Below are 27,165 nucleotides of genomic sequence, written 5' to 3' on the forward strand. Positions count from 1 at the left end.
TAAGTATTAGAAAAAGAAATAAATAATCAAAACAAACTGCAGAAAAGGAACTGGAGTCTACGGAGAAAGCCCTACATAACACTGATACTTCAAGGAAACAAGTCTTCTTTAAATGCAGCTGAAAATTTCATGATTTAGAAAGAAACATGCATCTATCATCCTTTGCCTTGGCAGAAGGAAATGGAATTGGGGCACCTTCTTATTAGCATGAACCACAAGTAGACATTTTTGCAGCTTTCCACTCTGAATTCATACAGTCAGAATAGTCCCAAGAACTTGAAAGAAAATTTAGTGAAAGTTGCCTCAGGTTCAAAATGTCCCCAGTACTGGGGAAACAACAGAGAGCTCTCAGAAAGACCTGACTTTGCTGCAGGCATGAAGCAATCACAAAAGGCCGTCAACATGAGAAATGCCAGAATGTGAAAAGAAAGTTACATGGTGATTGATAAAATACAGTAATAGCATTTATATGATGCTGTATTTTCTGGGTATATTGTATATTAAAGCACATAATCCTCACAGTAAAGCAGTTAACACCAACCCATGTTACACACGAAGAAAACAAAGTTCAGAGGAGTGTCGCTGAGTTACACAACTGTAAAATGGCAGAAGGGAATAAAACCGGGCAGATGAGGCCAGAGTCCATGTCCCTACCTACTGCTCTGTGGACTTAAATCTAGGGCGTTAATATTTATGGGGCAGGCAAGAATAAAGACTTAAAGATAAATTACAAAAGGTTAAAAGGAAATCACAAAAGCTGCCTAAGAATGAAGTGATAACATTAGCGAAACTATGGGAGAGTTCTCTTCACAGAAAAACAGGGTCAGAAAATAACAGAGTATCTTTTAAGACCTTCAGAAAATAGTGTCACATCAGTAAAAATATAAAGAAATGTATTCCCAATAAATGAGGCATGAGAAAAGATATCACCAATACGTAAACACCACAGCAAAACACAGAAGAAAATTCCTAGGGTAAAGAAAAGACACACACACATACACAAACAGATCTAAACAGGGAAAAAGTACTGGAGAAAGAAAAATATGTGACTAAACATGAAAGATTGTTTTCTTGGTTAATTTAAAACACAACTGAATATATTGTATAGCAGTGTTTTATAAGATTGCCCTTGTGTTGTAGTAAAAGTCTATCACAATATATGGAGTACAGTAAATGCCAAAAGGAGCTACACTGTTGCAAAGATCTTAACTTTATGTTACACAGAGCTAGCGCTCCTGTCTCAGCAGCGGGCCTCAAACATGTTCTGTAGCAAAGATGACTGTGAGCAACTGAACTTCATGCAGGCATGCTCAGTTGTACTGACATTACTTGGAGAAAAATGTCATAAGTTAAGAAAATATATTATAATCCTTAAAGTGGCTAAAGAAGAATACTAAGTAAATACCAATCAAACCTGAAAATAATTTATATGAAAATTTTAAAAAATTAACTTAAAGACTTTGAAAAGCTAAGAAAACATATTGTAAACCCTAAGGCAGGGACATAAGAATACCAGAAGGTAAAACTGAAGAGAATTTAAACAATAGAATTATAGAAAATAATTCCACTTCATTTATCCAAAAGAATACAAGAATATAAAATTAATTTGGAAAAAATTATGTGTGGCAAGCATGGGAAAAGTCAATGTAGAGCCTTATCTCAGTCAAAGCTGCAATTACGCCATGTACAAATTCAGCAGCCAATCAAACTGCAAGATTATTAAACTGGATAAAACAACAAGACACAGGTAAATGTCTATTGACCCACTTTAAATATAACAAAGTTGATGTTTGGTGATCTGCGGGTCTGAGGGTGTGGCTCAATGAGCTTGTTTAACATGCACAAGGCCAGGGATTTGATCCAGGTTTGAGAGGTGGAGTAAAAAAAAAGGGGGGGGGACTTTTTTATTATATGAAAACTGTGTATTAATTGTAGCAATGAAACACCTGGCAGAAGCAACTTAAGGGAAGGTTTATTTTGTTGTCTACTCCTAGGGTCCAGTCCACTATGGTGGGGAGTCAAGGCTGCAGGAGCTCCAGGCAGCTAGTAGCACTAAAACACAGTCAGGAAGCAGAAAAATATCAGTGTCCATGCTCAGCTCCCTCTTCCCTTCTCATCCAGTCTGGGCCCCCAGCCAATACTGTGATACTGCCCACATTTAGTGTGGGTCTTCCCGCCTCAATTAGCTCAGCTATACAGTGCCTCACAGACGTGATCAGAAGACCAGCTCTTCTGTGAGTCCAGATCCCATCTGGGCAGTCAATATTAACCATCGGACATAGGCACAAGACTCTAATGTGGCTATGCCAGCACCGGGCAGGCCTCAAAATGAGAAGTTCACCAGAGACATGGAGGAACAATTCAAAACAATAAAAGGGTCAGTTCACAAGGAAGGTATAACCATCCTAAACATGTATCTAATAATAGAGCTTTCAAATAACTGAAGCAAAATCTAGATCTCCTTTTAGTTACAAAGTTATAGATGGACAAGGCAGAAAGAATCAATAAAGACATAAGAGATTTGAACAACACTGTCAATAAACCTAATCTAAATGAAAAATACAGAACATTAGCCACAGTAACTATTCTAACTAGCCAAAGCAGAGCGTTGACAAAGATGGACATACAAGGCTCCACAAAACATCTCCCATACCTGCTAAAGTATTATAAAGCAAATCTACCCAAAATAAATTCATTCAAAGTGAATACAATTAAGCTTTTAGGAAAAGGCAACAATGTTTAGAAGTTGATCATACTACATATGTCCATAAATAAAAGGAAAATAGAAATTAATCTGAAATGAAAAACAGTGAAAACCTAAAGAAAATGAGAATTTGAGACCCAAAGCAAAGCCAGTTAAGGATATAGGCATATCCTCAACCACTTCTATTAAAAAGAAGGAATCTCCTGGGGGCTGCAGAAAGGGCTCGCTGACTAGGAGCACTGACCGCCCCTGCAGAAGACCTGGGCTTGACTCCCTGCACCCACACGGTGCCTCACAAGCACCTGTAACTCCAGTTCCAGGGCATCTGACACCTTCTTCTGGCCTCTGTGGACTCCTGTACATACACAGTGCACATAAATTCATACAGGCTCACAACTACACTCAAAAAATTCAATAGATAAACAAATATCAACTTTGGAAAAAATAAGTTATTAAAGCCAGCAATCTAAGTTTCTGCCTTCAGATGCTAGAAAAACAACAGTAAATTAGGTCCATAATGATCAAAAACAGGGAAAATGATGAAAAAAATGGGAAGCAATAAAGTAGTAAGTAGACATAGAATACAGAGTATTTTAAAAGTCAGAAGTTGGATTTTTTGAAGCATGAATTATGAACAACAGAAAATTAAGAGAAAAATGAACAAATAACTACTTTGGGGAATAAAGAAGACAACGGCACAGGCTGCAGCCTACCCTAAAAGGTAGTAACAGATTACAGTGATCCAATTTCACACACTGTGCAACTTGTTTCTTTTCCCCAAATTCTGAAAAGATTCCTACACTGAGCTTTTGCCAAATGTTGAGAAGAGTGAAATCAGCTGACAGACTGTTCAGATGGTGACTAACTTTGGAGATCCAATTTGTGCACTGCAGGCAATTAACGCAATTATTCTATATTTTCCGACAGTATTCAGCAATAAAGAATAGAAAGGCTGGGCTCAGACAAACAGAGGTCACAGGCACAGAGGGGTTGGTGAGGAGGGGCATGGGAGATATAACTATAGTAACAAACAGGACCTGGGTGGAAAGAGGCAGAAAGGCAGCCAAGGGCTTAACTATCGGAACAGCAGAGGACTCTGATCCAAAGGTGAAAAAGAGCATTTTCAAAACTTCACAAGCACCAGGGTTAGAAAGACAGCTCAGAGACCATGGCCTATTTCATCAGTTGCACAACCATCTGACATTAAAATCATAAATAGTCCTTATCTGGAAATCCCCATAGAGGACAATCCATAGCACGATGCCAGACCCAATGAAGACTCTGGACAAATAAGGAGTAGCTGTAAACTGGTGTGACAGATTTAATATTTACCTAAGACACAATTATACCTTCTCATCTATCTAGAAAAAGTACAGCTTATTCTAAGCGAACTATAAATGAAATACAGCCCACCTGGTAAACTGAGATTATGCAATCATATGTGATCTCTTTTGTTAGAAATGAAATTGACAAAGCACATACAAAAAAGAAAACCTAAAAACTACAGAACCATATACAGAAAAAATAATAATAATCACAACTATTGTGACGGAATATAAAACACAAGAAACATCATGACTCTGCATAAGCTCATCTATATCTGAGGAATTTCTACAGGGCCTATAATTCATTACCGCCCACCGTGAGTTAACCACAAATCTAAACAGACTTGCTCTTCCTACAGCAGACTCAGAACACAGCAGTTTGTTACACTCATATGCAGCAGGAAGCTCAAGTTGGGAAATTTGATCTCAGTGCCACATTTACCATTCTACATTCCACCATCAAGTAGATCTGTTGGTCAGATGTCTCAATGTTGGCTGCAGATTTTACCAATCCTTCCACCGGCAAATACATTAACCACAACGCTGCCGAAATACAATAGTATTGAATGCAACTTTCTTACCTGTCTCAACAGTTTCTCAACGGCTGACATGACCATCAGGCCTCTCCAAACAACTGGAGCAGTCTCTTCAACCAAAAATCCCATAGACATACTGCAACAGGAACCCAAAAATAGAACTCGTTTGTACAAGCTAACAGTATTCTTCAGAAAATACAAAATTCTAAAAAAATACTCACCACGCAATACCATAATTCAAAAGAGGCCTCATTAGGTTGTCTGAAATGAGAGGGGGGAAATCTCTTTTAGAGGAGTATAACAATGCACATAGGACACTTTCTTCATCTTGTACACACGTGGTTGGTAGACTGGTTAATCTGGGTTAATTAACATAGCCATTACCTCTTACATTTATCACTTTATATACATGTGAGTGGCAGGCTGGTTATCCTGGGCTAATTAACACACCCCTTACCTCTTACATTTATCACTTTATACACATGTGACTGGCAGACTGGTTATCCTGGGCTAATTAACACACCCCTTACCTCTTACATTTATCACTTTATATACATGTGACTGGCAGACTGGTTAGCCTGGGCTAATTAACACACCCATTACCTCTTACATTTATCACTTTATATACATGTGACTGGCAGACTGGTTAGCCTGAGCTAATTAACACACCCCTTACCTCTTACATTTATCATTTTATACACATGTGACTGGCAGACTGGTTAGCCTGAGCTAATTCACACACCCATTACCTCTTACAGTTACCATTTCTTTGTGGTCAGAACACTAAAACTACTTTGGCAGTTCTGAAGTACATAACAATGTTGTACAACAGGTCACTGGAACTGGTCCCCTGACTAAAGGGTGCCATGCATCCTTTAGTTAAGAAATCCTCATACCCTTGGATTAAAAACATTCCTTTTCTTATTCACCTTGGCGATGATTAATCTTCATTGTCACTTGACTGGTTAGAGTCACCTAGGAAACACTCCTCTGGCTGTGTGTAGAAGGCTGTTTCCAAGGAAGCTTAAGGAGGATGGAAGACCCACCCCGAATATGGGCAGCACTAACTTCTGTGCAAAGGTCTGAGAGTGGATAAGCTGGGCTGACTGTGGATGCACTGTGATCTGTCATCACACTCCTGCTGCCACTCCTTCCTCAGCACAACGGGGGAGAGCTCCTCAAACTGTAAGATAGATAGATAGATAGATAGATAGATAGATAGATAGATAGATAGACAGACAGACAGACAGACAGACAGACAGACCGACCGACCGACCGACCGACCGACAGACAGACAGATAGATAGATGATAGAGATAGATAGATGATAGATAGATAGATAGATAGATAGATAGATAGATAGATAGATGATAGAGATAGATGATGATAGATAGATAGATAGATAGATAGATAGATAGATAGATAGATAGATACTATGATAGACAGATAGACAGACAGACAGACAGATAGGCAGATAGATGATAGATAGATAGATAGATAGATAGATAGATAGATAGATAGATAGATAGGCAGGTAGATAGATATAGATGATAGATGACAGATAGATAGATAGATAGATAGATAGATAGATAGATAGATAGATAGATAGATAGATAGATTACCTCTCCCCCTGGTAATCGCCTTTTGTTGGGTATAATGTCACAGGAGTGAGAAAAATAACTAATGCAACCCTAGCCCCTCACCAAACAGCATTAGGACTTCACCTCTCTTCCACATCCAGCCTCTTGAACTGCTCTGGTCCTCCTAGATGTATGAGGCCAGGGCCCAGCCTAAAGAGTCCACCTAACCCTACCATTCACATGCCCTCCCCAAGGCCTGATTCTAGCTGAGATCCAGCATCTTGATGCCTTAGATGTAAAACTCTCAGCTACCTCTCCAGCACCATGTCTGCCTGCGTTCCCACCATGAAAATAATGGACTAAACCTCTGAAGTGTAAGCAAGTCCCAAATGAATGCTTTTCTTTATAACAGTTGCTGTCATCATGGTGTCTATTCACAGCAATTAAACATTAACTAATCAGACAAAAAGTATAAAAATGAAAACTTATTTTAAAACTGCTGAGAATTCTAATATATCATTGCATATTAAAAGCAGCACATGAGAAATAGCTGCAGAATGCAAATAAAGATGTTATAATGAAAACTAAAAAGATGGCACATTATTAATAAACACTAAGAGAGTCCTTGGCACAAAAGTTTAGCCAGATACTAGAAGCCTTACTCTACTACCATCTGCTGAACTAGCAGTTTGAGAGTCTGCATGGTCCATGTGGCAGTGCATGCAGATAAGAAGTCAAAGCACTGAAGAAATAAGCAGAGTCACCAACATAGGTGAACCAAGTGCAATCTGCCCAGAGGGATGACGGTAAAGAAGGCCGAGGACTGCGACTTCCGGTCCAAAACACGAAAGCAGCAGAGCAGGTAACTGCTTTACAGAAGTCCTCTGAGGCGGTTAAGAGTCAGGAAATTGCCAAAAAAAAAAAAAAAAAAAAAAAAAAAAAAAAAAAAATCACACTATAGCTGTATCCCTAAAAAAGACATGTAAATTATTTTTGTATCTAAAATTGTACTTTAGAGGCTCAATGACTTCACCGTGTAAGGAAATGGCTTCCCTTCAGGCCCTGGCATATTCAGCCAATGCCTACATAAGCCAAGGAGAACAGAGGCAGAAGGGCAAAAACAGACAGACACAGTATGACCTCATGAAATACAAAGTCTAGTTGGAAATAAACACTACCACTACCCACAAAGTCACTACAGCAGAGCCTATAGCCAAAACCAGCCCAACAAAGAACAGCATAGACTTGATCTGTCTAGTACCAGGTCTATCTTAGGAATAAAAGAAAACATCCCAATTTTTCAAAGAACTCTAAAATCTTGATAGTCTTATAAAGTTTGTAATAATATTGGGAACATTATTGCTGAAGAGGAAAAAACACTATTGAAAAAGTATCATTTGTCTAAAGAAAAGACAACTTCACATTGTTATTACCTGGTTTTCAAATAAGCATAAGATATCTGCTTGTGGTATACGAAGTGGTACATGGAAATACTCACATGCTGTGAGGTCATTCAACCAGCCTGACATCGAGTGCCTCGCATGCTTCCTCTGTGGTGAGAATATGTGGAATCAGGTCCTCCCGAGCCCTAGCCCGTCACTAACTGCAGTCACCACACTGCACCAATGTCCACTGCCATCACCCTAGGCTGCTGCCCGCTCCCCAGTCACTGCAGTCACCACTGCACCACTGCCCGCCGTCATCTCCCATGCTGCTGCCCGCTCCCCAGCCCCTGGGAACCACCATTGTGCTCTCTGAGTCTGAGCTTCATTATTGGGGATTTCAGATGAGTGGGGTAACAGAATAATACAGCATTTATCTTTTCTGCCTGACTTACTTCTCTCAGCATATTTTCAAGATTCCTTCAGGCAGCTCAAACGGAAGACTATCCTACCGTGGCTGAGTAATATTCCACTGTGAATATAAACTGCATTTTCTGTATCAATTCATCTGCTAACTGACATTTTTTTCTATATCTTGATTTTCTTGAATAATGCTATAACAAACATAGAAGGGCAGAACGTATCAACATACTGGTATCATTTCCTTGATATGATTATGGAATATATGATAACTCTATTTAATGTTTCAGTAGCCCCCGCGCTGTTTCCCATTATCACTGTACAGTTTACACTTCTTCCGACAGGACATATGTGCTCACTTTCTCCACATCCACACTATGACGCATCTTTTTTGTTTGTGTTTTTTCAGAATCTCATGAAGCCCAGGCTGACTCAGAACTTCTGCTCCCTTCCCATCCCCGTTAGTCTATTTTATTACCAGAGTGCACCGACACCTGTCACTGAGACAATCACCGTTCCTCCAGGTGTGGAGTATGCCACACCGTAGGCTTCACTCGCCTCTCTCCCTGTGCATTAGCAGTGTTATATGCTCTTTCACACATTGTGGGGCCATTTGTTTGTATATCTTGTTTGAAAAGTGTCTATTCAAACCTCTGTCCACTTTCCAGTCAGACTGCTTGCTTCCTTGCTATTGAATTCCTCACAGGATTTGAGTTTAACCTCAGTCACATGCACGGTTTGCAAACACATCCTCCCATTCCATCAGTTAAGAAGAGAAACTTGTAAGATAGTCTCTTCCTCAAAATAGTACTCAGACTTGAAAAACACAGGGGAAGTGTTAAGAGACAGCTTGACTTTTAAACAAACACCCAAATATCTGAAACAATGTCAATATTGCAGACGTTTTAAAACGCAGGTGTTATAATAATCCTCGGGTCTCCAAGAAGCAGCCAACGCACACTAAATCGGAAAATGTTTGTCAACGAAAACCATTCCTAAAGGATGCCGAGTTAGTTTGCATCTTTACATATAAATACAGCCAAGGGGACCTATGAGGATGCCCATCGCTCAGGTCTGCTCACCCCCTCTGTTTGTGACTGATATTTCTGACCATACAATCATGAAGGAGTGAGTTCTTAATTTCAACCTGCTAAAAGCAAACACCTAACTTACCAAAGCGCAATGATAACTTGTGTGCCGATTAAAGACATTATCCACCCTCCATAACAGGAAAATGTATATATACTAGAAATACTTTTTATTTTCAGAAGGCCTAATTGCATGTGTGCATGCTGTCTCCTCATGCTTGCTTCTTTATTGTTCACTTAGGAAGCCTTTTTAGGCCAAATTTGTTACCTATACGTCCTACTTCCATTTCTGCTGCAGTGATTTAAAAAAAAAAAAAAAACTGACAAAAAGCAACTTAGGGGGAAAAGATTGATTTCAGCCCACAATCGCAGGTCACAATATGTCCCAGCGGGGAAGTTGAAGCGGCTAGCCATGTCACACCCAAGAGCAGAAAGGAACAAATAACTGCTTTCATACTTATTTGTGCTTCTCCCTTCTCTACACTTTATACAGTCCAGGACCCAAACACGGACATGGCACTGCCCACAATGGGTAGGTCTTCCTCCTCATCTAAAAAACATGACCCACGGACCCGCCAATAGGCCAGCCTGATCCAGACAATCATTCATTGAGACTCTCTCACCGTGTGATTCTAGTCTGTGTCAAGATGACAATCAAAACTAACCTTGTACTAGTTCCTTATATTTAATACCTAAAGTTGTATGATTTAAGCTCTTTCATAGGCCTTCAGCTTGCCATGCAAACCTTACTGTTTGTACAGTTAATAAAGACATATTGAAATAAGAAAAATACTTGAATATTTTCTTCATATTCAATCAATTCATTACAAATTAAATTCCCCAAAGCCTCTCAACTGTGTCCATGGTTGCCTTGCGAATCCTAACAAAATTTATCTAAATACATATACAATGCATGTAAATTTAATAAAGTTAATAAATGGAATAAATCCAATTATCTTGAAGTCAGCTTATCTTAAACACTGGAACACGGCTGAAGAGCTTGACCACATTATTTTACATCTTTCATATTAAACCCTCCCAAATATAATAAAATGGTGAAACAGAACAGATTTGGGCTCCTGGAAATTTCCTGCAACAGAAATGTCACATCAATACTGGGTGGCTACCAACCTCTCATGCGGAAGAGAAATTAGTTTGGTGTTTTTATTGGTATGGCATTGGATTTTCTTTCATTTGCAACAAATGTCAGCTCAGTTAATGTACAATATAGTTTAATTTAATTAAACATTTTAAGTTAAAATTACCAAGGTAGGGCTAAGGAATATAGCTCAGCAGTAAAGAGCCTACCTACCATGCAAGAGGCCGGGTTTCCACTGCCCAGCACTGCATGGGGCATGCTGGCACTTGCCTGTGATCCTATCCAGGGGATCAGGGTCATTCTCACTTACATAGCAAGTTTGAGGCCGGCCTGGTCTGAGGTCCTGTCTCAAAAACAACAAACGCTAACATTTCAGCCTTTCCTGTTACATTCTCTTAAAGGCTTCAAGCATCTTTAATGAGAGACCTGTGTAGTTGGTTTCAAAATTATTAATAGACAAATGTTAAAGCTAATATATTTATTGACTTTCTCTCTAGTGCTGTAGGAATCTGGATTATTAGAAAATCAAACAGAGCTGCAGGACCAAGTGTTTTATTTCAAGATCATCCTCCCTGAATGTTCCCGTTAATGGTGTGAGGAATTTTCAAATCCATATATTTTCTAGCAATTCAATACAGCATACACCCTTCCCACTTTTTTAAACACTCTAGCAGCACAACTTGTAATTGTCTGCTTTCAGTTGATGCAGGTCATCCTCTGAAGACCTAAAGGTACACAGTCGAGATCACGGTGTACAAGTATCTCAAAGGTTACCAAAGAGAGCAGAACTAGACAAGATCTTTTCACGGGAACAGAGCCAGAAAATCAGTAGATGAAAAGAAATGGGTTAATTTAAGTTACAAAGCTAGTTAGAAAATGTGTAGGTTATTGATCAAGCTTTCTTTTTCAATAAGAAGTCTCCGTGCAGTTATTCGTGAGCTGGCAAGCAGGACAAAAAAAAAAAAAAAAAAAAAAAAAAAAAATCTGCCTACATCATACTCTGTAGCCCAGGCTGGCTTTAAATTAAGCTGATTGAAACTCTAGGCTCATGCCTCAGCTTCTTCAATGCAGCGATTACAGGTGTGATCTACCTGTATATCTGCAGAGTCCATCATCTTTCTGATCAGTTGATTTTCATGAAATCACACACACACACACACGCACACACATACACACACAGAGACCTCATTTTATTGTGCTCCACACTTAGTGTGTTCTTGTGAAGGCTTGTGGTAACCCCAACTGCTTGCCTTATGTGATAACCTTGGTGTTGTTTTCCAGCAGCACGTGAGCGCGCATGTCTGTGTCCCATCTTGGTAGTCCTAGTAATATTTCAAACTTTGTCATCATTATATTTATTATGGTGAAATGTGACAAATGCTCTTTGTTGGCACTGTTGCAATTATTTTAGGGTGCTGTGATCCGAACCCATCTTGGCAAGTTTAATTGATAAATGTGTGTGCTTTTTCTGCTCCACTGACCAGCTGTTTTCCCATCTCTTCAACTTTCTTATACACTGAGGTACAACATACTGAAATTTGACTGTTGGTGGCTTCTGAGTGGTCAAAGTGAAGAGTCACAGCCTTCACTTCATATCCAAAGCTAGAAATGACCCAGCTTAGTGGGGGCCATGCCAGAAGATAAAAGGGCGGAAAGGTGGGCTTCTCATCACTGAACAGCTGGGTTCTGAAAGCGAGGGAATGTCTGAGAAGGATGCTAACGTGCTACTACAGTGAGCATGTGAAACAGTAAGAACCTGACAGCCATGTCGCTGATGTGGATCAGGTTTAGTGAACTAGATTGAGGACTGAACAGCCACAACATTTGTTAAAGCCAAAGACGATTCCAGACAAGGTCTTAATTGTCTTCTGTTCCAAGAAGACTGGCTCATTTTGTTGTTTGGACCTTGGGAAAAAGGGTAAATATTATTTAGATCTCCAGAGGACGAATTTTAAAACACACACACACATACACACACACTACTAACTCTCAAATTCTTATATTTCACCCAGTCCCCTTTCCTGAAATCTAGTCAACCTAGATTAGAGATGTCCTAATCCTCCTAATCCTCAAGATGTCAAAATGAATATATCTAAGCCTTAATTCGCCGCACCTTACTTAAATTTATTCCTTTTCTATCAGTTCTATTTGATCAATGACACAACTATCTCAAGTCCTAAGTAACATCTTACTCATACATCATAAAGTACCAACCACTTATTCTCACCCTAACCTCCCTTCCACTGGTTTATATTCTCCACCCACCACCTCTCCTTCTCTCCCTCTCTCAGGCTCTTTCTACAGAGCGCAGGCTACCCTAGAACTCATGGCCCTCCAGCCCCAGTCCCCGAGGGCTGAGATTACAGGCATCTGTCACACCCAGCTTTCATTCGGTCTCTTTACGACCACCCAGTTAAGTCTGCCCTCTCCGCTGCCACCCATGTCAGCAGGCCCATCGCAGCTCACCTAGCGCATGGAGCCAGCCTATCACCGGCCCCTTCCTTACCTTCCACTCACACAGCTGCCAGTGTGATCCTCCTAGAAGGTGAAACTCTCATTAACCACGGAAAAAGCTATGATGGCTTCTCACAGCCTCTGAAACACACTTCACCTCTTCAACACAGAAAGACATGTATGACAAGACCTGCCCTGGCCCTCCTCTCCCTCTGTCAAGTCACCCACAAAGACCATCACTTGAGTCATGCTAAATGACTTACACTCCGGCACCTTTGACATCTGTTCTCACCACTGCTTATGCTTCCCCATCACTGTTCCTCCTCGGCCCTTCCGTGAGAACTCCTAGCTTGCATACGTGTCAAAGACTAGCTAAAGCACCCCCTCCTAAAAGGAGTCTTCCAAAGCCCCACAATGACTTGCGGTCACCCCCCTTTGGTCTCCAAGTGCCGCCCTAGTGCTCTCCCGCACTCACCTCAGAGGAGGGAGCAAGCATGAGTTCTCGGCTTTAGACGTTAATATCACCAAATTTACATTGTAAAAACCAAGTCGCCAAACTGAAAGGATCAAACCAGTAACAACATGTACCAGCTGTTTCTTTGGTGTAACTTCTTAAAGAGAGCTTTTAAGCTATTTCTAAAAATCATACCAGTATTCCCTTGAGGCCTGTAATTGTTTAAAATAAAATTTTGAAATGTATTGATTTATCAGATTGGGGAGATCATTCCAAGTCTTTTATAGTCTCTTTGGATTCAGGGCATCAGCATTTGGGAAGAATTCTGTATCTTCCCAGACACCAGGCGTTGTGTTGTTTAGAGATTGGGTCTCGTTGTGGGTGGGAGGTGGTGAGATCTTCACAGTGCACAGGCTGAAGCAGCAGCCCCTGGGAACACTACTCTGTGCAGCTGCTTCAGCCTCGGAAGAGCTGGTTTCCACCACGGTGCCAAAACAAAAAGCAAATGAATGCCTTTAATCCAACCACTCTGGAGGCAAGCAGACTGATCTCTGTGAGTGTGAACCCAGCCTGGTCTACACAGCAACTTCCAGGCCAGCTAAAAACTATAGAGTGAAGAATCTATCTCAAAACAAGAATAAATACACCTATGGCATTGCTGGGCATGATAGCACCCTGTCTCAAATATATACAAAGTAAAGGAAAAAATAAAAGAAAGACAGAAAGACAGACCTGTGACATTACTAAGGCTCACCTTTGGGTATGTCTGTGAGGGCTCAACTGAGGGAAGACCCACCTGAATGGTGACACTATCCTAGGGTCTGAGTCCTGGGCTGAGTAAAAAGGGGGAAAGGAAAAGGCTTTTTCTTCTGTCTTGTCTTCCTGATCATAATAGACTGACTGCATTCCTTTGAACTGCAAGCCTACTGAGCTGCTTTTAGTCCAATGTTTACTTGCAATGATGAGAAAAGCAACTCGCGCAGTGGCTATGCATGATTCTAACATGGCAATGGGGACGATGTAAGAACAATTACAGAGCATGCACATTGACTGCTTTCTTTTCTCTCTCCAAGATGTTCAAGGTCTGGGATTCTGAACTCCTATTGTCACCATGGCTCAAACTCAGGCCCAAAGAACTCTAGTCGTTATAGAGAGCAGACAGCAATCAATGCTCAACAGCTCAGAGCTAAGGCAGTGGACAAGACCAACAATACCTAGCAAAGGAAAACATTTTATTATAAATTAGAAAACATTCCATCCCATAGAACATAATGCCCAAAGGGAAATTACTAACTATACATGGTTGGTTTTGTTTTGTTTTGGTTTTTCCCTTTATTAAAGACAATGAGGCAGGAAAGTAGTTTAAGACAGCCAGTAAAATATATCACAAATATTAACTGCTAAGATAATGTATTTAAGTTACTTTTATTATTCATAAAGAAAAAACTCGTAATTTATCTAAAATACACAAAGCAGAGAATTAATTCTTCAGCTAGCATACCTAAAACACAGCAAAGGTAACGATGAGAGACATGTTGTATTCAGCTAGGATTTTCTACATACATGTTATATATGTTAGATATGAAGCACGATAGGAACAAGCTTAGTCCCCCACCCCCGCCAAAAAAAAAAGCTAACATCTTGAAACAAAGTCAGGAGAAGAAAATTAGAACAGAGAGCCCGTGAGGAAGATTATTGGGCAGTGGCGGTTCCAGGCTTTCTATGAGGACAGAGTAAAGACCCATGGTCCCAACAGGATGGGGGCCACATAAGCAGAGGGCACCCAAGCAGCAAGGCAAGGCTGAGGGCAGAGGCTTTAGAAGTAGGCAGGAGCAGTGTTAGCCTTACTGCTGGTGAGGACGAATACTACAAATACTAACATTGTACCAATGTTAACGTTTGAATTCATGAGAATAAAAGGGCCGATAAAATTGAGGGTACAATTTATAACAACTAGTAGTCTATGACGTTTCCACAATAAAAATTAGATTAGGGTAATCGATGTCATATCCCTTTTCCTCCTGGTATGTCACATAGCAAACACCCTTTACAGAACAAATTACTGAGTCACTACCACAGACACTATGGGGAAAACCTTGTACTGCTATGCACAGTACAGCATTGCTATGCTCGTAATATCACCAGAGCAAACCCATCCAGTCCTAATGGGAGTGCCATGTTCCAATCCAAAATTCAAATTCATCCTCCCCTCCCCTCTCTCTGTCTCTGTCTCTTCCTCTCTCCCTCCCTCCCTATGTGTGTATGTGTTTATATAATCTCTTTTCCCTTTTTTTTTTTTTCTTTTTTAGAAGGATTAGCTTTGAAAAGCCCAAACCATCAAAACTTTCCATGTTTTATGCCCTCATGCCTTTTCCTATGGGTCCATCTGATTCATGGGTAAATATTTTCTGTACCTTACATCTTCATAAGTCAATTTACAATCTACTTAGCGAGATCAAATGAAAATATAAATTTTTGAGATAGTCAGTGAACTATGAAGGTAACTATGGATTAGCCATAATGGGCATATTTTCAAAAGCAGAAGCGTCATAAGTCACACAGACAACACATTATTAACAAAACTGCATGCTTCTCCTTCCACTACCTAACAACATCAAGTTCTTCTCATTTTTCTCACCAGAAAAGGTGATAGTAACAACTTAGAATTTTAAAATTTCAAGAAACATTTAAAAAGATCAAAGGTTATGAGAAGAAAAGGTATTTTGTTTTGATTAAGCTGAGACTAGATTGTAAAAGATAAATGTAAAATACACATGACCTTAACGGACAGACCACATGACAAACATGCTGTACTTAGAGGAATCTATGCATCCTGAATCTGCCCTAAGACGCACCGAGCCAAGTGACCAAGGGACAGGCCATGAGTTTTCTCCGGGGCCTGGTGCTGATCACAAACACAAGGGATGTGGGTTATTTCACATAATACAGAGATATCTATCGGCTGTTTGGTGCCAACCTGTGAAAGAAACAGTGGAACAGACAGTGGCTACTAAAACCTGACAGTACTCTCCAGCTGACCATACCTTCTGCAGGACCCAGCTAAGACAGTGCACAGCAGAGCCCCAGGATTCCTAGCTCCAGGATACCAAAGGAAAGCATATTTTATACACTACACAAGTAGTTAGGTCAAGTGTATCCAATAAACTATAACACACACACACACACACCAAGTAGAAACAACATGGACAGGGACAGACTTTGGACTTGATACACTACAATGATGAAATTCTTCAGAGACCACCAACCTCATCTCTGCACTATTTCAGGGATGGGGTGTCTAAAGCGTGAACAAACATCTTTTAAGATGCTTTCCCCTGACTATGCTGAGTGTCACCTTACCATAATATTCCAAGTATAACTGAAAAGAAGAGCAGGTTCCTGACAAGCAGGTAAAACAAAAACAAAAGAGTTCTGGAATGTACCCGAGTCTTCCCTAAAGATAACCAGAGGGCCTTAGGCATCAGATGAAGCCAGGGGTCCACAGGATAGTGCCCAAAACTAATTGTCAGAAGCTCTGGTTTCTCCACCCTGGAGTCAGACTGAGACAGACATATTAACAGCTTTACCGACACCCTGAAATCTATTCCTGGTAGATATTACTAGAATTGATCCTCATCCTTCACGCATTTAAATTACCTAGAAAAAAAAACTAACTTTATCCTAAATGTTATTGAAAGTTATTATCTCACACTGATTTTACAAATTCCTGTAAGCCTACGTACATCCGCCCTACACAAAGCAGAAGGAACTGGGATCTGGAGCAGAACCACTGTCCACAGAAACAGAAAAGGCCGTGTGCAACCTCCTCAAGTGTTTCCTATTTAGTCATTAACACGCACCGTACATCCTCAATAAAATTATCCGACATTTCCATTTTAATAACCTCTGTCTGCAGGTCTTAAAATTTTCCTACTTTATTAGCTCAGTTCATTAAAAGACAGTCCTCAATAAAACTAAACTCAATAAATCCCCAGGTATTCTGGTAATGAACTACTGTCAGATAACATAAAAGCAGACATTTCTACCAACAAACGCCATTTTAGAAGCTTAGAGAAAAGCTCAACCTTGTCACAGGAAGGATATCACATGAGAGGCCGGGGTGCTGGGCCAGCAGGTAGATTTCTTCCCGGAGAAGGACCTGAGTCCAGATGCCTGGCAGGCACACAAAATCCAAGTGTGCTGGCACGTTATCTGTAACCACAGCAACTACCATTTAATATTTATTGCCACTTCAACTGAAAAGCCTTCAGTTCAATTATGTCTAAGATAATGCTTTAGCTCAACTATAATATGAAATTTGAGTACTATGTGACTTCAAAAATTAAAATGAAAAACAAATGGCATTTGTTCTTTTTAAAAACAAGGTTTTATTCAGGCATAAATACAAGTTTCAGCAACTACCCATTGGCTGTCAAAACAGTGTCAACACACTGACATCCTTGTACGATATGCTTTCTACCAACTGACTACCCATCATACTGTAGATGTGCTATAACAGAAAACTCACCACTAACAAAATAACAAATAAAGCTAACAAACATTCTGAGAAAAAGAAACCAAAACTGGCCAGAAGAACAAGTAGGCTACCTGGCAACCTGCTCCACTTTCTTTGTTATCCCAGACCTAACTCTCAGGGTTGCCCCTAGCACTACAACAGAACACTAGCTAAATCGTTCCTTGCCCCTGTCCACACCTCCTGTGGATCCCACAGACCACAGTGTCCCATGGCCTCCCTGTCCACCTAATGGTTGTGTCCCAACATCCAACTCAGGCAGACACCCCTGCTTAACCACAGGCTACAGATGTCCTGCCAGATGACCACGTAGGCTGCCCGGACCTTCTCCACTCTCTGTTCTCCTACAGAGACCACGGAACAAAACTCCCACCCAACTAAGACAAACCTAGAAATCAGCACCTAGACCTTTAATCACCTTATAGATATCAGCATAAGAACACAGTACCAGGCAGGGAAATATGCCTTATCCAGAGCCCACGCTACCCTACTATAGCAGGCATTCTGATAGAGATGGAGCACAAGAAAAAGACCTTAAAACTAACTATATGAAGATGACAGAAGCCCTTAAAGAAGATATGAAAAGTCCCTTAAAGAAAGCAGGAAATGAATAAATTCTTCAAAGTAAGTCAGAAAAACACACACTTAGAAGAAATGAATCCCTTTAAAATCCCTTTAAAAGAAAAAAAAATAGTTGAAGGAAACAAATAAAACTGTTCAAGACCTGAAAAGGAAAATAGAAATTGCCACAAATAGAGGCAAGTTTCACCAACAAAACACAAGAACAGAAGACAGAAGCTCCGACACTGGAGATATAATAGAAGACATGGAGAGAGTGGTCAAAGAAAATGTTAAATCTAAAACCTTCCTGACATCAAACAACCAGGAAATCTGGAACAGTGTAAAGAAACCAAACCTAAGAATAAAACAAACAGAGGAAGGAGAAGAATCCCAGCTCAAAGACCCAGAAAATATTTTCAACAAAATCATAGAAGAAAAATTTCCTAACCTAAAGAAGGACATGACTATAAAGATACAAGAAGCATACAGAATGCCAGATAGATAGGACAAGGGGAAAAAAAAGTAGGCTTCATCCCAGAGATGCAGGGATGTTTCAACATAAGAAAATCTGACGACGTGTCAGCACGATCCACCTTTAAAAGAAAAAACAAATGATCATCTCATTTGACAAAATCTAACTCCCCTTCACAATAGAAGCCCTGGAGAGATTAGGAATATAAGGAAAATACCTAACTATAATAAAGGCAGTTTACAGCAAGCCTATAGCCAACATCATTAAATGGAGAGAAACTAAAAGCAATTCCACCAAAATAAGAAACAAGACAAGGTTTCCACTCTCACCATATCTACTCAACATAGAACTTGAAGTTTTATCTGGAGCAATGAGACAACTGAAAGAGATCAAGGGGACACAAACTGAAAAGAAAGGAGTCGAGGTATCGTTATTGTAGATGATATAATGATATAAGTGACCTCAAAAATTCTGATGGAAATACTACAGCTGATAAACACTTGCAGCAAAGTGGCTAGATTCAAGATTAACTAAAAATAAGTAATAAATAAATAAAACCAGGCGGTGGTGGCGCACGCCTTTAATCCCAGCACTCGGGAGGCAGAGGCAGGCGGATCTCTGTGAGTTCGAGGCCAGTCTGGTCTACAAAGGGAGTTCCAGGACAGGCTCCAAAGCTACAGAGAAACCCTGTCTCGAAAAACCAAAAAATAAAAATAAATAAATAAATATAGCCTCTTATATACAAATGACAAACAGACTAAGAAAGAAACAACATCCTTCACAATAGCATCAAATAATATAAAGTGTCTTGAGGTAACTCTAACCAAGCAAGTGAAAGGCTTGTATGATAAAAATGTCAAGTCTTTGAAGAAAGAAACTGAAGATTTCCCATGTTCATTGATCAGTAGGAATAACATAGTAGAAGTGGTCATCCTACCAAAAATAATCTATAGATTCAATGCAATCCCCATCAAAATCCCAACACAATTCTTTACAGACCTTAAAAGGTCAATTCTCAACTCCATATGGAAAACAAAAAACAAAAAAAAACAAAACAAAACAAAAAAAACAAAACAAAACAGGATAGCTAAGATAATCCTGAATAAAAAAAAATAATAATAACTGCTGGAGGTCTCCCTGATTTCAAGCTGTATCACAGAGCTATAGTGATAAAAACACATGGTATTGGCATAAAAACAGACACACTGATTGATGGAATTGAACTGAAGACCAAGATATAAACTCATACACCTATGGACAACTGATTTTTTTTTTTTAATAAAGAAGCCAGAAAGACACACTGAAAAAAATAAAGCATCTTCAACAAATAGTGCTGGTCAAAGTGGATGTCTGCATGTAAAAGAATGCAAAAAGATCCATATTTATCACCTCCCCACAAAACTGAAGTCCAGGTAAATCAAAGACCTCAACCGAACCCGATAGAAGAGAAAGTGGGAAAGAGTCTTGAAGGCATTTATAGAAAGCTTTCTTGTCTGACCATCTTTGGATCTCAAACCCCTAAATAATAACATGGAGACTTCTCATTAATTATAAAAGTTTGGTTTTTAGCTTAGGCTTATCCCCAAGTAGCTTTTATTCCTCAAATTAAGCAGTTTCTCTTAATCTATGTTCTTCCACCTGGCCTTTGCCTTTCCTCAGTATGGCATATCCAACTTGCTCCAAGTTTGCTGGCAGAATCTTCCCACCCTGCCTAGATTCCTCTCCTAGTTTCTCTGTCTGCCCAGAAGTCCCAACTCTCCTGCCTAGCTTTTGGCCATTCAGCTTTTTATTAAACCAAACAGAGGGCACATTAGGCTCCTGAACAGAAGAGTAATAGCATAGGCACTAAGGCCAACAATTAATAGATGGAACTTTAGGAATTTATGGAAACTGGAAAGTTCCTACAAGGCAAAGGACACAAAGGACACCGTCAATCAGACAAAGAGGCAACAAGGAACAACTCCACACCTGATAGAAGTCTAACACCCAAAATATATAAGAAATTTTAAAAAATTCATATTAAAAACCAAATAATCCAATTAAAAATGGGGTACAGATCTAAACAGAATTCCCAATAGAGTAATCTCAAATGGCTGAGAAACACTTAAATGTTCAACACCCTTAACGATCATGGAAATGCAAATAAAAACTACTTTGAGCCGGGCGATGGTGGCGCACGCCTTTAATCCCAGCACTCGGGAGGCAGAGGCAGGTGGATCTCTGTGAGTTTGAGACCAGCCTGGTCTACAAGAGCTAGTTCCAGGACAGGCTCCAAAGCCACAGAGAAACCCTGTCTCGAAAAAAAATAAAAATAAAATAAAAAAACTACTTTGAGATACTATTTTACACCTGTCAGAATGGCCAAGATCAAAAACACAAGTGACAGCTCAAGCTGGTGAGGATATGGAGCAAGAGGAACACTCTTCGGTTTTTGGTGGGAGTACAAACTTGTACAGTCACTATGGAAATCAATATGGCAGTTTTTCAGAAAATTTGGGATGCATCTACCTCAAGACCCAGCTATACTACTCTTGGGCATATACCACAAGGATACTTGCTCAACTATGTTTATTGTGGTTTTATTCATATTAACCAGAAATTGTGCTTCGGACAAGATATGCTGGTGACTCAGAAATTGTGGGTGTGGCCAACCAATGCTTAGTTTAACTTCAGGCCCAAGCCACGAGAGGGAGACCACACCGTACACTGCCTGGATGACCAGGAACCAGAGCTTGGATAGCCGGAGAGAAGACCTAGGACAGAACCAAACACAGCTGGAGAAACAATCAATAAAATTCTTCCTAATGGTATTCTGCTATTCTCATAGATCAGTGTCTTGTCCACTCATCATGAGAGAGGCTTCCTTCACAGCAATGGGAGCAGCTGCAGAGACCTATAGCCAGACATCATGCAGACAAAGATTAAATTGGAGGTCTCCATTGGGTCCCACCCCTCAGAGATGTGGAAACCCCACAGAAGAGGAGGAAAGACTGTAGGAGTCAGAGAGGATGGAGAACATGGCACACCAAATCAAGTAAGCAGGGCTTACACAGGTTCACAGAGACTGAAATGGCAAGGACAGGATCCAGGAGGGTCTGCATCAGGTCCTCTATATATATGGCTGTTGGCTTGGTGTTTTTGTGGGGCTCCTAACAATGGGAGGTGTGTCATTGACTCTTTTGCTTGCTCTTGGGATTCTTTTCCTCCTATTGGGCTGCCTTGTCCAGCCTCAATATAAGGACTTGGCCTTGTCTTATTGTATCGTGTTTTGTTCTGTTTGGTTGTTGTCTCTTGAAGGCCTGCTAATTTCTGAAGAGGAAATAAGAGGGTAAGTAGGTCTGGGAAACAGGAGGACCAAACTGGGAGCAGGGTGGGTTAGGGAAAGAGGCCAGAATGTATTGTATGAGAGAAGAATCTATTTTCAATAAAAATAAAAAATAAAAATTAATTTAAAAAAAGAAACAAAAAACTATTATAAGCTTGTGTTTTTTCATCAATTCATTTTTCTTGATCAAATACAAAATTTCTCTTGGTAGTCAAGTCTATAATGTCATAATTCCAAAGGAAAATAATATGAGGAGAAAGGCAATAATGTATAATCTATATACTCTACCACTGGGTATTTAAATGAGCAAATCGATGAAAACTACATTAGCATGCATTGATTTAATTAATGAAGAAAAGAGGCAATACTGAAGCCGGCTGGTCTCCGGGGTTTCCGCTTCGTCGAGGAAGAGGAAGTTCCAGATCACTGGAATCTCTCTCCGGCCTAAACAGGTCTCTCACAGTTTTTATGTATCGTTAATTAGATAGTTTTATACTGTGTTGTATTCTCTGTAACAGTATGACAGGGCAAATTAACGTGACAAAGTACAGAAACGTCAAAAGGAGACCTTGTAGTATGATGGTAGCAAGCTTTGTAAGACTCAAAAATACCTTACTGTTGAGACTAAGAATTCCCGTTTATTTTCTGGGGAACCTATAGGGTAAAAGGGACAACTGGGGCAGGAAACCAACAAATCACTGAGCACCCTGACTCTGAACCCAGAGTCAGAGAAAGAAACACCCTGGATTTGAGACCTGGGCCAGGGAGAGAAACATCTTCATCCCTGAACCCTGTGCCCTGGCTCTCAAACTAGTGTCAAAGAAACACACTTTGTCCCTAGAATCAGAGCCAGTGAAAGAAATGTGCCCTGGTCTTAAGATTAGAGTCAAAAAGCTAAAAAGGACCAGTGAAAGAAACAAAGTTTGTCCATGAAGTCAGAGCCATCTCTGACCCTGACCAGCTAAACTGACCAATCCCTGGGCAGAGAAAAGTTAATCAAACCCCTTTCCCCATGGGAAAACTCCGCCCCTAAGAAGCCATATATACGCCTCTCCACCCTTCAGTTGAGAGCTGCCCTTAAGTGGCAGAGGCAACCACCCTCCTGGACTCCTCCTTCCCAAATAAGTCTCTTCCTCAAAAGAGTCTTGGGTGACGACCTTCGCCTGCGCAGAGAAGAACCTGGCTGGGAAGTCCCTTAGGGGACCAAGCTGAAAAACCTTGCTGAGATGCTTCCTAGGGGGCCTCAGCCAGGCAGCATTGCTAGGATCTCCTTAAGGGGGCTGAGCAAGGCCAGCTGAGGAGCAGAGAGATTGCTACATTTCTGCAGGGGCTTCCCCTAGCAGAGAGTTAGCAAAAGAAACATCTTGGGCCAGAGAAGCAGATAGCTCTGTTAGGACTCTCCTGTAAGGGAGCAGACCAAAACTCAGCAGTAGCAGCTCTCCAGGAGAGGAGACCATCTCCCACTGCACCCCAGCTTCACGTAGCCTGGCTTCCCAATAATCAGGACACCTTTCCTCCAGGGCTGAGCTGTTCCATTGCAGCTCCGGCCTTCAGAGCTGTCCTACTGTGGCTCTACCCCCACCCCCAGAGCTGTCCTATTGAGGCTCTACCCCCCCCCAGAGCTGTCCTATTGAGGCTCTACCCCCCCCCAGAGCTGTCCTATTGAGGCTCTACCCCCCCCAGAGCTGTCCTGTTGAGGCTCTTCCCCCACCCCCAGAGCAGTCCCATTGAGGCTCTACCCCCCCGAGAGCTGTCCTATTGAGGCTCTACCCCCCCCCCCAGAGCTGTCCTATTGAGGCTCTACCCCCCCCGAGAGCTGTCCTATTGAGGCTCTACCCCCCCCCCCCAGAGCTGTCCTACTGTGGCTCTACGTATATCCTGACTTTCAGGATCACTACTGTACCACATTCACCTACGAACCAAGATCACCCTGTTGGCACACACTGACTTTGGGGCTGTTGTTCTGTTTTGCTTTCCAAGATTTCTAGTGCACTGAAGTTCACTTCAGGCCTTGCTCTCTGCATCACACCTATGTGATGCAGGTCAGTTTTTACACTGGTCCTTAAAGACACAGATGTTCAGAGTGCCTGAAGTCATCACCACTCTTCCTCGGTGACAATGGTTCATCGTGGTTCATGATATGTGTTTGCAAAGTGTGTTGCATCAAAAGGTGAAGCATTTCCCTGTGCTTTCATGGGATAAGGAAATAACCACATAAAGGGCTACAGCAATATAAAACCCTAAGGTCATCTAAGAACCCTAAGGTCATATTTCTCATAAAGAACAATCCAGACTTCGCATAACTCACGCCTGCAATATATCCAACCACCTTAAAGTGCAAATAATGCCTAATCAATTTTTAATTACATTAAAAATAATACTATAACCTAATAAAATATCAGCATATATATTTTGTTCCAGACCCATGGGGGAAAGGCCTATAAAAAAACAAAAATACTCAATTTTGTATTATATCACAATTACAAATCAATTTTATTTAAAACAATTTCACATAAAACCATTTTTAATAACCAGTTTTTACCACTTTTATGACTGTATTTCCTATACTTAAGACTTTATATTTGGCAACCTTACAAATATGTAATAACAGGAACAGTAAAATACTTGATTTATTCAAAAAGCTAATTGTTTAAGTTCATTTTATTGAGCTATAGATTTTTCTCTGCTCCCCTCCCTTTCTCTCCCCTCCACTACAACCCTCTCCCATGGTCCCCATGCTCCCAATTTACTCAGGAAATTTTGTTTTTTTCTACTTCCCATGTACATTTGACCCATGTATGTCTCTCTTAGGGTACTCCTTGTTGTCTAGATTTTCTGGAATTGTGATTTATAGGCTAGTTTTCTTTGCTACATATGTAAAAGCCACATATGAGTAAGTACATATGATATTTGTCTTTCTGGGTCTGGGTTACCTCACTCAATATAATGTTTTCTAGATCCATTCATTTGCCTGCAATTTTCAAGATGTCATTTTTTTCCACTGTATAAATTTTTCCATTGTGTAAATGTACCACATTTTCTCTATCCATTCTTCAGTCGAGGGGCATTGAGGTTGTTTCCAGGTTCTGGCTATGACAAACAATGCTGCTATGAACATAGCTGAGCACATGTCCTTGTAGTACGATTGAGCATCCTTTGGCAATATACCCAAAGTAGTATGGCTGGGTCTTGAGGAAGTTGTTTCCCAATTTTCTGAGAAATCGCCACACTGACATCCAAAGGGGCTGTACCAGTTTGTATTCCCACCAGCAATGCAGAAGTGTTGCCTTTTCCCCACAACCCCTCCAGCATAAATTGTCATCAGTGTTTTTGATCTTGACCATTCTTACAGGTGTAAGATGGAATCTCAGAGTTGTTTTGATTTGCATTTCTCTGATGACTAAGGATGTTGAACATTCATTTTCTTAAGTGTCTTTCAGCCATTTTAGATTCCTTAGTCGAGAATTCTCTGTTTAGGTCTGTATCCCATTTTTTTGATTGGATTAATTGTTCATTTGACGACCAATTTCTTGAGTTCTTTGTATATTTTGGAGATCAGACTTCTGTCTGATGTGGGGTTGGTGAAGATCTTTTCCCATTCTGTAGGCTGCCATTTTGTCTTATTGACCATATCCTTTGCTTTACAGAAAATTTTGAGTTTCAGGAGGTCCCATTTATTAATAGTTTCTCTCATTGTCTGTGCTACTGGGGTTATATTTAGGAAGTGGTCTCCTTTGCCACTACAGTCAAGTTTACTTCTTACTTTCTCTTCTATGGGGTTTAGTGTCGTTGGTTTTATGTTGAGGTCTTTGATCCATCTGGACTTGAGTTTTGTGCATGTTGATAGGCATGGATCTATTTTCATTCGTCTACAGGTTATTATCCAGTTTTGCCAGCACCATTTGTTGAGTATGCTTTCTGTTTTCCATTTTATATTTTTTGTTTCTTTGTGAAAAATCAGGTGCTCATAGATAGATGGGTTAATATCTGGGTCTTAGATTTGGTTCCATTAGTCCTCTTGTCTGTTTTTAATGCCAGTACCAGGCTGTATTCAGTACTATAGCTCTGTAGTAGAGTTTGAAATCAGGGAAGTTCTTGTGTTGTACAGGATCGTTTTCGCTATCCTGAGTTTTTGGCTTTTCCATATGAATTTGAATACTGTTCTTTCAAGGTATGTGAAGAATTTTGTTGGGATTTTGATGGGCATTGCATTGAATCTGTAGATTGCTTTAGGAGGATTGTCATTTTTACTATGTTAATTCTACCTACCCAAGAGCATAGGAGATCTTTCCATTTTCTGGTGTCTTCTTCAAAGATTTAAAGTTCCTGTCATACAAGTCTTCAAACTGTTTGGTTAGAGTTACTCCAAGATATTTTATGCTATTTGTGGATATTATGAAGGGTGATGTTTCTCTGATTTCATTCTCAGCCCATTTATCATCTGTGTAAAGGGGGGGTTACTGATTTTCTTAAGTTAATCTTGTATCCTGCTACATTACTGAAAGTGTTTATTAGTTGTAGAAGTTCCTTGGTAGAATTTTTGGGGTCCCTTATGTAAACTATCATATTATCAGCAAACAGTAAGAGTTTGACTTCTTCTTTTACAATTTATTGATCGCCGTTTGTTGTCTTATTGCTCTAGCTACAACCTCAAGAACTATATTAAATAGGTATGGGAAAAGTGGACAACCTTGTCTTGTTCCTCATTACAGTGAGATTTGCTTTGAGTTTCTGTCCATTTAGTATGATATTGGCTGTTGGCTTGCTGTATATTGCCTTTATTATGTTTAGGTATGTTCCTTGTATCCCTGCTCTTTCCAAGACCTTTATCATGAAGGGATGTTGTATTTCGTCGAAGGCTTTTTCAGCATCTAATGAGATGACCATGTGGTTTTTATTTTTGCTTGTTTATATGACAGATTTTCATATGTTGAACCATCCCTGCATCTCTGGGATGAAGCCGACTTGATCGTGGTGGATGATTTTTCTGATGTGTTCTTGGATTCGATTTGCCAGTATTTTATTAAGTATTTGTATCAATGTTCATGAGTGAGATTGGTCTGTAATTCTCTTTCTTAGTAATGTCTTTATGTAGTTTGGGTATCAAGGTAATGGTAGCCTCATATAGAAAGTTTGGCAATGTTCCTTCTGTTTCTATTGTGTGGAACAATTTGAGGAGTATTGGTATCAGTGCTTCTTTGAAAATATTGTAGAATTCTGAGCTGAAACATC

At 40.2% G+C, this 27,165-nt stretch overlaps 1 protein-coding gene across 3 annotated transcripts in view; it reads right to left on the bottom strand.

Annotated features, from left to right (window-relative positions):
• Nubpl (NUBP iron-sulfur cluster assembly factor, mitochondrial) overlaps positions 1 to 27,165 on the bottom strand; it is a 162,645-nt gene that overhangs the window by 93,344 nt on the left and 42,136 nt on the right. For all 3 annotated transcript variants that reach the window (XM_057782905.1, XM_057782903.1, XM_057782904.1), the window contains 2 exons: positions 4,787 to 4,826; positions 4,611 to 4,701 (listed from right to left, as the gene is read on the bottom strand). In XM_057782905.1, the coding sequence (XP_057638888.1) occupies positions 4,611 to 4,701; positions 4,787 to 4,826 (131 nt within the window). The remainder of the gene's footprint in view (positions 1 to 4,610; positions 4,702 to 4,786; positions 4,827 to 27,165) is intronic.

Source organism: Chionomys nivalis, chromosome 10 (genome assembly GCF_950005125.1).
Source record: "Chionomys nivalis chromosome 10, mChiNiv1.1, whole genome shotgun sequence".
In the NCBI taxonomy this organism is placed as follows: Eukaryota; Metazoa; Chordata; class Mammalia; order Rodentia; family Cricetidae; genus Chionomys; species Chionomys nivalis.